The following is a 13,288-nucleotide window of genomic DNA, read 5'->3' as shown; positions in this document are numbered from 1 at the left end:
CACAAAGAGGGGATGTGTCAGATAAATTGGCTTCTAAGATTAGTTAGAAAAAATCAAAGTGTTTTGTCCAAATTCCATTCTAAAATACTTTTTATCCTCAAAGAAAATGAACTTGGAACATTGATCCTCAACATAAAATCCTCAAGAGTATTCATTTGATGATTTCTTTAGCAAACAGGAATTCTTCTATTTCAGAGTTACTATTAGAATAGAATTCTAAAAAATACAAGTTTTTAAGTAAGGTAAGATGTACAAAATGATTCAAAACCATAAGAAATTAGTAGCAGTGGGATCAATGGAAGAAATTCTTACCAATCATGTTGTCTAACGAGAGGTCTGGAAGTTTATTTTGGAATGCTCCTACAGGGATTCCACAGAAGGAGACTGGGGAATACAGAGGTGAAGCACTGGAACTGCTGCAAGAGAAATGGGACCAAGTTCCTCATGCAGGCACCATCTCCATCCCCAAGGGACTCAAACCTGCCCTTCATTTTGGGCAGCCTTGGCAGCTGTGTCCTGCTGGGCTGGGGCAGCTCTGTGTCATCAGCTAAGAGCACAGACTTACCTGCCTCTTATAATATTATGTTTTTCCTGACAAAGATCAAGGTTTTAGAAATAACCCATAAGAATAAAAGAAGTAAAAACCAATTTAGATTCTAAACAGCTTTCCTGGATATGCAGCACAAGGAATCCATCTAGCACTATTTTTGGGAACACTAAAAATAAAAACACTAAATCTATGATGAGCAACAAGAGGATCTATGTTGAAAACCTGGAACTACTGACATTTAAAAGAACTCTATTTCTTTTAGGGCAGTAAGTTATTTCTTTTATTCCATAGGACTTTGAAGGGTTAATGCAGCAGAACAACCTTAATACATTGACTGTTCCAAGCACTGTATCACTTCCCACAGTATTTTGAGAGACTGCTCCAAATCTAAAATTCTAAAGGCTCTGTGTATAAAAACATTTTTTATGCCACCATATTCCAGTTACCTACTGTGCAGCTTCATATTGCTCAGTGTCAAATTCACACAAATCCAGCAGAAAGCCATTCCTCTACTAAAAATGTAGTTCTTTACAGACTCATTTTGGTCCTTACATGTGACTGAAAGTGAGGGATTCATTCCTAAGGGAAGTTATATGGTCTGAAAAAGCCAAATGAGAGGAAAATGCTCCCCCAAAATAAAACAGATAGTCATTCTAACTTTTGTCTTCTCAGTCCAGAGACTCAGTGTGGAACTGCCTATAAAAAAAAAAATTGAGTAAATACAGTTCCTGCACTTCCTCAAAGGAAGGGAACTGATCTGTCTGGAGGACATAATTTCTTCCTCTTCCTTCACTCCCACACATGCAGAGCACATGAAACACTTCCAGGCACAGAAGGATCACTGTTGCCTTTAAAATACAAAAAAATACTGAACACCACTTGAAAAAAAAACAGGAACATTGGCAAGAAAAGTAAATCTCGTTACCTGTTGCGCACATTTCTGCCAGAAATGCTGGATTTTAATTCCCAGATCATCACCCTGCCATCACTGACTATGAGGGCTGCAGCATTCTCATTCACTGGGCAACACACCATGCTGAAGGGTCGCACTGTTTTGGTCACCCTGATGGCATCACACTGACTTCTTAAATCATAAACCAGCTCCTGAGCTGGCTCTGGATCTGCAACACAACAGCCCACAGAGAACAGTCTGAGTGAAAGATATGGGATGGGAGCAATCAACAAAAGGGGAAATGTGAAGGATGATTGAGCACTTGGACTGAAATCCCTGTGCTTCCTGTGCAACAATCAGGAAAAGCAACCAAAAACAACACACTCTTGATCTTGCTGTACACAACAAAGCTCTGGAAAGTTCTCCAAAATGTAATTATATACATGTATTTAGATGTATATACTTTATAGATACATATAATTTATATTTCTAAAATATACATATATTTTGAATATTTAATATCTTATTCCATTTGAATCTTGAAAAACCTAAAACAGTAACTGTTGCATAGCTGGACAGAACCTGCTCTCCCACAATCCAAAACTCCAGGTTTACTGGTGAACTTGGAAGCCAGTAATGTAGCTCAATAGAAATCAGCAAACTCTCCAAACCAAAATGAACAAACAGAACTCACAATGTTTTCCCTTTTTTCCAGTCTCCACCATTACATTTAAAAGACCATTCTTAGTAACATTTCATGAGACAAAAATTTAATAATTCAGATTTTAATCTAAATTTAAGCCCACATCTTAGGTCTAAAATCAATCTTTCCAATTGACCAAATTACTTCCAAAAGGTTGTGTTTGTCAAAAAAACGTTTTTTTCTTTCAGATAAAAAGAACACACTAATATTTTATTTAAAACATTACTGTACATGTGCCTATTAAGCCACTTACTAATGTAAGTATTAGTCAGCAATTAAAGGGTATTCAGGATATTAATATATATAATATATATATTAATATCCTGAACACCCTTTAATTGCTGACTAATACCTACATTATATAATTATAATAAATAATAAATATAATTATAATAAATCATTATATATTTAATATAATTAATATAATCTATTTCACACTTAATATCAGGGAATTCAAAAGCTTTTTGAATTTGTTTTCAGAATTTGTTCTGGGAATTTGTTGTGGGAAAATACAGCATAAATTTAAATTTAAATTCAACATATAAGAGACAGAACACTAGAAGGACACAAGATTCACCATCCTGTAGGAGGCATGATGGTCATTACTGGTGTTAAATTATTAATTAAAATGCATCAAAGTTAATTTCTGGACATTTTTGACACAAAACTCACCTGGCTCCTCATTTGGAGTTGCAGTGATGCTGCAGTTGGATCTGCGAACCCTCAACGTGATACAACCATTTTCATGGAGGCAAAATAACCCATCCCTCTGGAAACAAGGGATTACCTGGGCAAAGAGGTGGCTGTTAGATTGCATTTTCAAAAGCTTACCCTTTGCAAAGGACACTTGCAAGGGAGCCCACAATTCCTGATGTTTGAGCAAATCATTAAAAATTTTACCATTAAGGCAATACTTCCACGAATTTCTTCAGCTACAGGATTTGTCACTGAGGAAATCAATTATTGGAATAAATAATTGAAAAAAATTGAAAGTCTACCTCACCTGTATGAAGGGCACCCCTGTCCTTTCAATAGCAATCACACCCACTGTCTGATTCACTTCCAAGTCAAGAATCAGAATTTCCCTGGGATACAGTAAGAGCATGTAGTTTCTTTTGGAAGGCAAATATGACAACTGAAGACAGTCATTGAGTGTTACAGATTCAGCACTGTAAAATCAGACATGAACTTTTATCAGGGTGTGTAATGAACAGATCAAATTCAAAATAAAATTTAAAGTTTCATTTTTCCTGCAACTGCATTTTTTCAAGCAACCTCTATTTTGATCACAAGCAACTGCAGATTTCCATTTCTCTGTCAGAGCAGTGCAAAGCACCACTGACTTCCAAAACCACATTCTGTTGACTTTTGTCTAAATAAGATCACAGAGTAATTTTAACAATTGCACTTCATTCAAATGGAACCAGTGTAATTCCTGCACATCTCAAATCCAAAGCAATTCACTTAGGAACAGTGCTGGCTGCCCTGACATTTACTGGCATTCATGGGAAATTACCCTCAGACACACTGCTCACCTCCATTTGAAATCTTGTGTATATTGCCTTAGAGCCTTTAACCTCAGTACATTGACAACATAAGTACACAAAGCATTATCTGAAAAGTATTTGCAACCTACCTTGGTTTTTCATTACTGATGAGGATTTTGACTTTATCAAGGGCCTTTTTGGCTCCTGTAGCAGCAGCCAGCTTGTTGTGAGAAGGACTGGAATGAGGACTGGAGATGTAAACTTTCTTCCCTGAGCTGGCAGGAGCTTTGGAAGGGGAGAAGTCAGAGATGAACACTATTCCTTCACTGGTGAGCACTGCACCAAGAAAGAAAAACAGCACAATTCAGCCTGCAATTTGACTGTGGCATTCCATTTTAATGACATTTTGGTGAGGAGAAATTCTAATAACTTTGCTAATACTGTATCAGATAGAAAACTCCTAATTCTAGACAACCAGCACTTTCTAACTGAAAGAGCACCAGATGATCCATTAAAATCAATTAACATCAAAAACCCCTCAACTTTTATATTAGAAACTATGTATTTCTGGCAGAAACTCAGTTATTCTCTCTCACCAACTGTTTTTCTTTAAGATTCACAATTCAAATAGAGGACAGAACACACACTGACTGTATCACCATTTTTTGTTCTCATTCAGTGCATTGCTCAAATAATCATTAATTCACATTATTTATGTTGCAGTATAAAGCTCAACTGTGCAGCTGAAGTGTTTACAGAAGGTTAAATGATATGGCAGATAAAAAAATCCCTAAACTACAAAGGCTGAAAACTGCACTGTCTCATTACAGGTCAGGAGTGATGAAGCTAAATTCAAGAATAAAATGGTAATCTCCTATTTCTCTCAGTTTCTCTCTGCTAAAATTAATACATCTGCACTGCATCCCCCTTGATATCTGGATCACTTCTGGTACTGATCTCCCACTGAGTCCTCAAAAATCCTTTCTGTTGAAAATAACACTTATTCTTGGTCTACTTATCTCACTGGCTTCTCCCTCAGCACCCATCCCTTAATAGCCTTTTACATTTCACAGGGCTCTCTATCCTTGCCTTCCTCCAGCTGCCTCTACACAGTTCACATTTCCTTTTGTAAAGCCTCAAACTTTTCAGATCTCTAACTTCTCCCCTCATGCCTGCTTTCCCCCTTCCCACACAGCAGCACCTTCTGAACTAAGATTCCACACTGGCCAAAGGCTCCCTCTTTGCTTTCTGACTTCTTACTGGCATTTCTGACATTATTCTCTCCAATCCATTACTTTCAGTTTCAAACATTTACATTCCAGTTTATCAATTTTCCTGCTCACACATATCCAGGCCCCACTGTTTCATACATATAAACTTACAAGCCAAATGTGAGGGATCAAAGGGGTCAAATGAAAAAGACAGGATATTTTCAGCATAACTCTTCTTCCAAAGTTTAGTGCCTGTGTCTGCATTCCACAGTACAATATAATTTGGTGGGTGAACAGCAAGCAGTAAATCTCTGGAAGCATCTTGATTCCACAGCCACTGCATGTCTGTCAAAAGAAATAGGGAACAAAGTTAATATTTGGGATGGTATCAGTTTAAACCTGGACACAAAAATCTTCTTCACACTAAAACCTTTTAATCAGTCTTAAGCTCAAGACTAAAATGAAACTGAGTATAACACTCAGCCCTTTCAGAGGTGGTAAGAGCTTTCCCTGGTTTCACAGAAAATAAAAGGTTCCGTCTGGTCTGAAAAACTGTAGAAATCTTCAAATGGCAGGGTCAGGACTTCTTTAAACCTTCAGTGAATCGGTGTCAGGAGTAAATAAAATCCAATTTATAATGCACATAAACAAAAAGTGATGAAACTAAAATGAACTGTAGACAACAAAAAAAAATTCAGTGGCCCGGTATGAGATTTAAAAAGTTGCATTTTCTTTCACAGGATTTATAAAACAGAATAATAACAAAAACCAAACAACTTAATTTTATAAGAGGACTTTTATATAATAGATTTTAAAAGCCCATCAGGTATAACATAAGCACCATCACAAATTTTTTAAATGCCCCAAAATATCCCACCTCCAGCTGAAGAGCAGGAAGATGTACTTGACATAGTAAATGTTATTATTTCAATCAATAATGTTCATAAAAATAAACTCAAATTTCATTTTTGTCACAAGAATTTGAAAAACATCACCATAATGAATTAAATCTCACAGCATTCCTCTGGGGGACAGTAAATCTTCCATTTACAAGCAAACACACACAGGGCTAGTAATCACAACAGGAAAATTCCCTGTCAGAACTGAGCAGAGTTTATAAAAGGCAGGTGATGGATTTGGCCCCAATGCTCCATAAAACAACTCCCATCTCACCAGCAGGCACTATCCTTACCTTGGATGGGCTTTGAGTGCTCCTGGATTTCACAGCGAGCTGTTCCTGTGGCCACATCCCACACAATGATTTTCCCTGTGGCATCAGCAGAAGCCAAACGTAAGGAATATGGAGAGCCAATATTGTGGTGGTAATTTTCCTTAGCCCATTTAACCTGAAAATGCAGATGGGGATTGGTTAAAGGAGACAAATGGATGGCACAGGCACCATAGTTCATGTTTTTCAGATCATGAACTCAATAAAAAAGCACAGTAATAGTCAATGCCAACAGCACCTGTGACATACCTTTAGGCCACCATCACCTGTGCAAATTGAAGGCAGGTCAGCACTGTGCTGCATGACTGCATGGCTGATATTCTCCAATTACATAAATCAACAATACTTGTTCCTGAAGCTAACTACAACAATCCAAACATATCAACCATGTAGATCAAGAATTTACTCAAATATTTAGAGGAAACCAAATGGCAATGTTTAAGGTTTTGTGGGCACCCACAAACCTAAACCCACTGACTTGCAATCAAATGAAAGCTGAGAAATTATCATTTAATTTTTATACACATCCTAAAACATGCAATTTTCCTAGTCTGACAAATGTATCGTGGTATTGGTGAGGAAGGAAGGTTAGTCTTTAATTTATGTGTTGTCTCATAAGAAAACAAAACTAAGTTATTGCTGATATTTGCTACATTTCTGGTTATTTTGCCACATTGCCACCACTGATTGCCAGGTACCACTTTCCATTTTGGGATTTCAAGCTGCACAGGCTTGTAAATTGGCAATACTTGTGAGAAATCTGTGTCTGAAATCTGAAACACTGTGTCTACAACTCCTCTCAGATTACAAGGGGAGGGATAACACTGACTTCTTCCTTATCTACCCCACATGTTTTTTCCTATCTGCTTTTAAGGTGAACTTCTGCCCCAGGACAGACTGTAGACAGTGGCAGCACACAATCTCTATAAACTCAAAGTATGTTTCTACCAGAATCACAAAGAATTCTTTAGAGACTCTCCTCAACCTACAAATTTCATTTTTGCAATTCCTGCTTCCCTGCTGTTCAAGAAAGAACTACCCCTGAGGATATCTGCAGGTGGCTGTATAACTGTAATTGTAAAAACCCACAAAGCCATTTATTTCTCAGTTAAATGCATATTACTTCAAAGCAAATTTCAATTCTGGAAGATATCCTTTCTCAAGGGAGGAGCTGTCACTAAGCTCAAAACAAGAAAAAAGGAGATCTTTATATGACCAGCCCTGAGCAGAGCCCATGTGGTGCTCCCACCCCATGAACCTCTTTCCTCTCTGCAGTCACACTGATCCAACAAGTCCCCACGTAGGATCTGACCAAAAAAGAAATTATTTTCTAGCAGTATTAGTCACTGTCTACTTGGCTTCAAAATACAGCAGAATCAGGTGAGTGTTTTAAAATTTTCACCACTCATACCACCTCATTTATGAAGCCTTATTATCACTGCTTATTAATGCATCAAAAAGGATGCATTAATAAACATAATTTCAGTCCTCTCATTCTTGTGATGGATTAAGAAACTTCTCTTGTAATTAGATTTTCTTCCATAAAAGTATGCTTTCAATACTCTTTGTAAAGGTAAAATCAGATATAATCCACTCCACACAAAGTCTTCAGTTCTGTGAATTCTGTGAATACAAACAGCATTTGGACAGATGGACAACTGACATGGATCCATTTTCAGGGAAGTTTTCACCTATTCCATACAAAGAACAGGCAAAGGAGAGGATGCATTTAAAGGAAAACAGCAAAATGGACTGTAAAGGGATTATGAAACAATTGTGTTTTCTTTGTTTTCTTCATAACAGATGTGGTGTGATTTGGAATTTTTCAGAACTGAGGCACAGGTTTTTGGGGAGAAGATCCCCAGTGCACTGAGTTTGCTGGCATGGAACTCCAAGGAGTTTAAGCCAGACTTACACAGCAGATTTCTTACAGATCCATTCCAGCTTATTTGTGCTCTTAGCATTTACAAACTCTTAAAAAAAAAACAGGAATTGAAGAAAATTTCTTAGCAATGTAAAGGTATCCGCAATGATCATGGCCCCATAATCATTTCCTGTATAATGCCTATTTTTTCACATAGAAGGGAATTTTTTTTCATTATTCCACCTCATAAATTAGCCATTTTCTTACAGTCTATTTCTGCTCATAAAGCTTCAGGTAGTGGCTTTGAAAAATTAACTCACAAATTGGACTTCAGCACTTCTGTTCTCTTCTGTTCCTGTTGAAATAATGGAACTTCTCAAAGCTAGTGAATGTAACAAAACTCATTTAAATGCTATCACTGCATATATCAAACACTAATTTTGCTACAATTTGTTACCTAAGATAATCAAAAATGTTAAAGCAGAAGACACATTCAACCTTCTTCTTCTACTACAAAAAGATCCCACTAAAAACCCCCCTCCCTAAGACTCTATTATTCTTCATAAATTATTGACAGCCTTCTAATAAACACAGCACTTGTGCCAAGGACCATCAAACACATCTGCCAGCCAAACAATCCTCTAAACCCAAAGTGAAATCTGTCATTGTTCACAATCAAAGAAAAGATGAACCAAAGAAATACATACAACCTGTTCCACACTCACCCAAAGTCAAACTCTGCAATTTCAAGTCAAGGACCTTCAAAGGAAAGTACAGGTACCCTGCACTTAAACTAAAATTTTAGCCATTTTATATCACTAAATTAATGTACAGTTTTGCCTGCTATTGCTCCTTTTCTATAGGTGGGAAAACAAGGAAAAGCTTTAAAGTAACTTCCTAGACAAATGGTGCACTTCTCCCAACAGGGAGGATCAGAAAGGGCAGCAGCAGAGAGCTTCATTTGATATTTTGTAGTGTTCCTTTGAAACCTCTTATGTTAACAGCCTTCCCACAAACATGTTCTGTAACACTAACACACATTTCCAGATATATTATCTTTTATATTCTACATCTTCTAGCAAGATATACCATCAACCTCAACTCAAATTTCAGCATGCATGATGTGACTTAGCTGCAGAAGAGGTCAGGTAAAACATATGTATTTCACATCAGATTTCATGTCAATATCCTATCAATGAACATCATGTCAAGTATTTACAGCGATTTAGAAGGATAACATAAACAGCAGAACCAAGCAATATACCATAAACCAGGAACATCTCACCTTGACAACACTGGCTTTGTGTCTTTCCAAGACCTGCAAGGTCTGAGCAGAGTTGGCATCCACTACGAGCACGAGGGAATGGCATCCATAGGCAATCAAACCTTGCCAGCCCCTGGGAGAGCACAGAGCATCATCAACAAGGAAAACACAACAAAACCTCTTCACATCAGGAATGAGGGGCTTTTTTGTTAAGCTGAATCCATGCTACTAGACACCCTATTTGATGTTTATCATATCATATTTAGTAACATAAAAGCTTTATAAAATAATATTGCATTGTCTGCGGGAGCCCTAAGCCACCACAGAGCAACTCTTTGTGTCAAAGCACCTCAGAATCTTCGAACTTCTAAGTTTAAAAAATCACATAGGAATTAATGAAGAGCATTCCTAAATTTTAGATGTAAGAACACAGATAAGAAATACATTTGCAATGATATAATTAATTGTATATCTTTTTTTATTTATTACTTATTTATAAACAAAAAAGGAGCATGTCAAGAGTCATTACAGGAACAGTGAAAATCTGCCGAGGCTTGTCTGACTTCAGGAGAAGTTAAGCACAGAATCACAGGATGGTTTGGGATGGAAGGGACCTTAAATCTCACCCAGTGCCACCCCTGCCATGGCAGGGACACCTTCCACTGTCCCAGGTGCTCCCAGCCCTGTCCAGCCTGGCCTTGGGCACTGCCAGGGATCCAGGGGCAGCCACAGCTGCTCTGGGCACCCTGTGCGAGGGCCTCACACCCTCGCAGGGAACAATTCCTTCCTGGTATCTGATCTCCACTATTCTGCTTCAATGGGCACCCGCATGTCACTGCCGGGGGGGCTGGGCCGCGCTCGTCCCTGGGCACGGCTCTGTCCCTGCCCCGGGCCGGCCAGCGGCAATCCCGGCCTCTCCCGGGCCGGATCCATCGCTACCCCGGCCGCGATTCCCGCCGCTGCTTGGGGCTCTGCGGAGGCCGGGCCAGAGCCGAGTCCGACCCGCGGCTGCGGCCAAGGGACCGCGGGGGGACCCGGCACCCCCCGCCCGCCCGGCCCGGCCCGGCCCGGCCCTCACCAGTCCGCTGCGCCCCGGTTGGGCGCGCTCAGGGCGCCCGTCAGGGTCCGTGCCGGCAGTTTGATGTTGACGGTGAAGCGCTGCATGGCGAGGCCGGCGGGGAGCGGAGCGGGGAGCGGAGCGGGGAGCGGAGCCCGGCGGGGCCGCCCCAGCCGCGGCCGCCGGTGCCGAGCCCGCGGCCCTGCCGGCACCGCCCCGCAGGAAGCGCCGCCTCGGCGCCGCCGCCGCCGCCCGCTCCGCCGGGGCCCCGCGGCCCGGGAACGGCAGTTCCGCCGCCCTGCCCTGCCCTGCCCCGCGCCGCCCTGGCCTGGCCTGGCCTGGCCTGGCCCGGGTCTCAGAGCGGTTCGGGTCGCAGGGACCTCTGGAGATCATCCACGGCAGCGGCACCCGGGCAGGGTGCGCGGGAACGCGGCCAGGTGGGCTGGAGTGCCCTCAGGCAAGGGAGATCCCCGCCCTCCCTGTGCTGCTGTCCCGCCTTCAATGTGAAGAATTCCTCCTCATGCTGAGCTGGAACTTCTTGCGTTTTAGTTTTTGGCCGTCGCTCCTCATCCTGTCGCTACCACTGAAGAGTCTGGCACCATCCTCTGGCACCCCTTAGAGATATTTAAATGCGTTGCTGAGATCCACTCTCATTCTTCTGTAGCCCAAACACTCCCTCAGTCTCTCCTCAACAGAGAGATGCTCCAGACCCCTCATCATCTTTGTGGCTGGACCATCTCAGCATCTTCGTGGCTTGCACTGAGGAAGCCAGGAGCTGTCACGGAAGGGTTCCCCAGATGTGCCACCCATGGCCGGGGACACAGTGTTGGTTGTGCATCCATGGCTGGGAGGGGAAGGAGCCGAGAGATGCCAGAGCCTCCAGCTCCAGGGATGCTCGTGCTCCTTTTCAGGCTGCAGCCTGGGCCACCTCACTGGGAAAAGGGCTTCCTGTCCCATCTCCAGCTGCTTGGATGCTGCAGGACTGCCAGAACATTTTTTTTTCGCCTTAGTGAAAAGCTCCAAAGTACCTCTTCAGGGACAAAACACAGTGACAGATCTCTGTCTGTCACAGCGGCACACATTGCACCACAAGGCACCAATCCAACCTCCAGCTGTCCCCAAGGTGTCACTCAGGCCAGGTAAAGTCACCTGGGATGACACATCCCTGTGCAGGAGCACTGGACATTTGCACTGGAGCACACCAGGCTGCAGAGCACTGAGGTTGGACTCAATAATCCCAAAGGTCTTTTCCAACCCGATTGTGTAATTCTGTGAAGCTTCTAAGCCAATTTTCTGTGCCACAGCATTGATAAGATGACAAGAATTATGTACTTGCAAACTCATTATTTAACATACATGGGCCGTTGGGGTGTTTGTTTCTCTTTGGAATTATAATTGTAATTGTTTATTTGTTATATTTTGTGGAGAAGAAGATGCCACTAGATGGCCAGAGTTGGCAAGAATGTAATGCCAGCTACCCACTCTTACATTGCTGCAGTGACACTTTTGTCACAGAAGATGCAATAATGCTGATCCTCTTTTCCTCTCTTTTCATTCTAATCACAATTGAATTTGTACAAGTGGGAATTCAAGAAAAAACCTGCAGCTGATGCCTTTTTCCATTCTAAAGAATTCTGCTCTTGAAGCACAGAACATCACTCACTGCCACTTCCAGGTCACCCTGCCATTGGAACTTTTTTCTTGAAACTGTCTCACCCCAAAAGATTTCTCTCTACTTTTAAAACTGAAAAATACCTGCTTGGGGAAGTAAAAAGCTTTTTTGTTCCCTTTTCTTTGTCATTATTTGAGGACTACATGATCTGCACCTCTGGCAATCAATTTTGTAAGAGCCTGAGCAGCTACTAGCTTCATTAATTTTAGTTATTTTTGCTAATGGTGTGTTTTTACTCTGTGTCCTTGGGCAACATTCTTCTGCTCATGTTTTTGGTTATTTTCTTGCTTTGTTGGATATGTGAGAAGGGTCTTTTGCAACTTTTATTGTACAATAGAAACAGAAGCTTTTCTTGACAGATTTCTATCCATTTTCTTGACATCAGAAAAGCAAGCAATGAGTGAAATGCCTGAAGGAAATAGATACTTCAAGGCAGTTGGAGATAAGGACAGATACCAGAAAAAGGGAAGCAAAGGAGGAAATGAAGGCTGTGTCACCAATTGGTTGGAAAAAAAAAAGAATCTGAGTGGTTTTCAGGGTCAGATAGGGTGAAAATCAGAGTGCATGAGCCATGTCAATACAGACTGAAGATTCATGAGGGGGATAGGGAGGAGATGAGGAAAAGGTTTGTGAACAATGATAAGGATCATTGGAAGAGCTGAAAGGAATAGGAACGTGCACTGGATGAACTGATTCCACTTCTGATCCACAGCTACTCACCAACACTGAGTACTTAAACTGATGCACAGCAAATGGATGTGAACTAAAGATGTTCAGAGATGTTAAATTCTTATTTTGAGGTGCTTAACCGGATGTCGTATTTCACATCTTATTGTTAATTTAAACCACTGCCAAGCAAGAATGCAAAATACATCAAGGCACTTTGTTCTCTCACTCTTCTGTAAATATAATAATAGACTTCTGGCTGCTGTAGAAAAAGCAAATCCAAGCTTTCAGCTGTTTAACTGCATAGTCAGTAATGCCATTAAACCCACTAAAACCTCTCAAGTACCCAAGATGTGATGCCCAGCGGGAGAGACTTCATTCCAGACAGCTCCAATAGTCTTCACTAAGGATATATGAAGAATAAAGTTCTGGGTGATCATAAAAACCATTTTAATAAATTAATGATTAAATAAATAATGAGAAGTACGATTCTACACAGCTTTTGGCTCATGACTGTAAATGATTTTTCTGTGAGTTTGAACAAGAGACAGTGGTACTGAAGTAGAGATGTGTGCAGTCTCCCTTTTAGGCTTCTCCTTTACAGAGTAATTATTGCAGGAATATTCCTGTGAAAGCTTCTGGGACCTCTTTGATTTCCATGGCCTTAAGTTAGAGCTGCAGGAGCTCCTGGTGA

General features: G+C 41.0%; 1 protein-coding gene across 2 annotated transcripts in view; it reads right to left on the bottom strand.

Annotated features, from left to right (window-relative positions):
* The window catches only part of WDR11 (WD repeat domain 11), a 36,066-nt gene extending 25,673 nt beyond the window's left edge, over positions 1 to 10,393 (bottom strand). For both annotated transcript variants that reach the window (XM_066554581.1, XM_066554582.1), the window contains exons 1-9: positions 10,278 to 10,393; positions 9,221 to 9,332; positions 6,036 to 6,189; positions 5,015 to 5,188; positions 3,782 to 3,968; positions 3,149 to 3,314; positions 2,818 to 2,932; positions 1,476 to 1,671; positions 313 to 416 (exon numbers count right to left, since the gene is read on the bottom strand). In XM_066554581.1, the coding sequence (XP_066410678.1) occupies positions 313 to 416; positions 1,476 to 1,671; positions 2,818 to 2,932; positions 3,149 to 3,314; positions 3,782 to 3,968; positions 5,015 to 5,188; positions 6,036 to 6,189; positions 9,221 to 9,332; positions 10,278 to 10,363 (1,294 nt within the window). In that variant the 5' untranslated portion in view covers positions 10,364 to 10,393. The remainder of the gene's footprint in view (positions 1 to 312; positions 417 to 1,475; positions 1,672 to 2,817; positions 2,933 to 3,148; positions 3,315 to 3,781; positions 3,969 to 5,014; positions 5,189 to 6,035; positions 6,190 to 9,220; positions 9,333 to 10,277) is intronic.
* Between the last annotated feature and the right edge of the window lie 2,895 nt (positions 10,394 to 13,288).

The sequence above is a fragment of the Molothrus aeneus genome, chromosome 8 (assembly GCF_037042795.1).
Source record: "Molothrus aeneus isolate 106 chromosome 8, BPBGC_Maene_1.0, whole genome shotgun sequence".
Taxonomy (NCBI): Eukaryota; Metazoa; Chordata; class Aves; order Passeriformes; family Icteridae; genus Molothrus; species Molothrus aeneus.
Note: the sequence above shows the minus strand (reverse complement) of the source record. Positions and strands in the feature narration are given on the sequence as shown.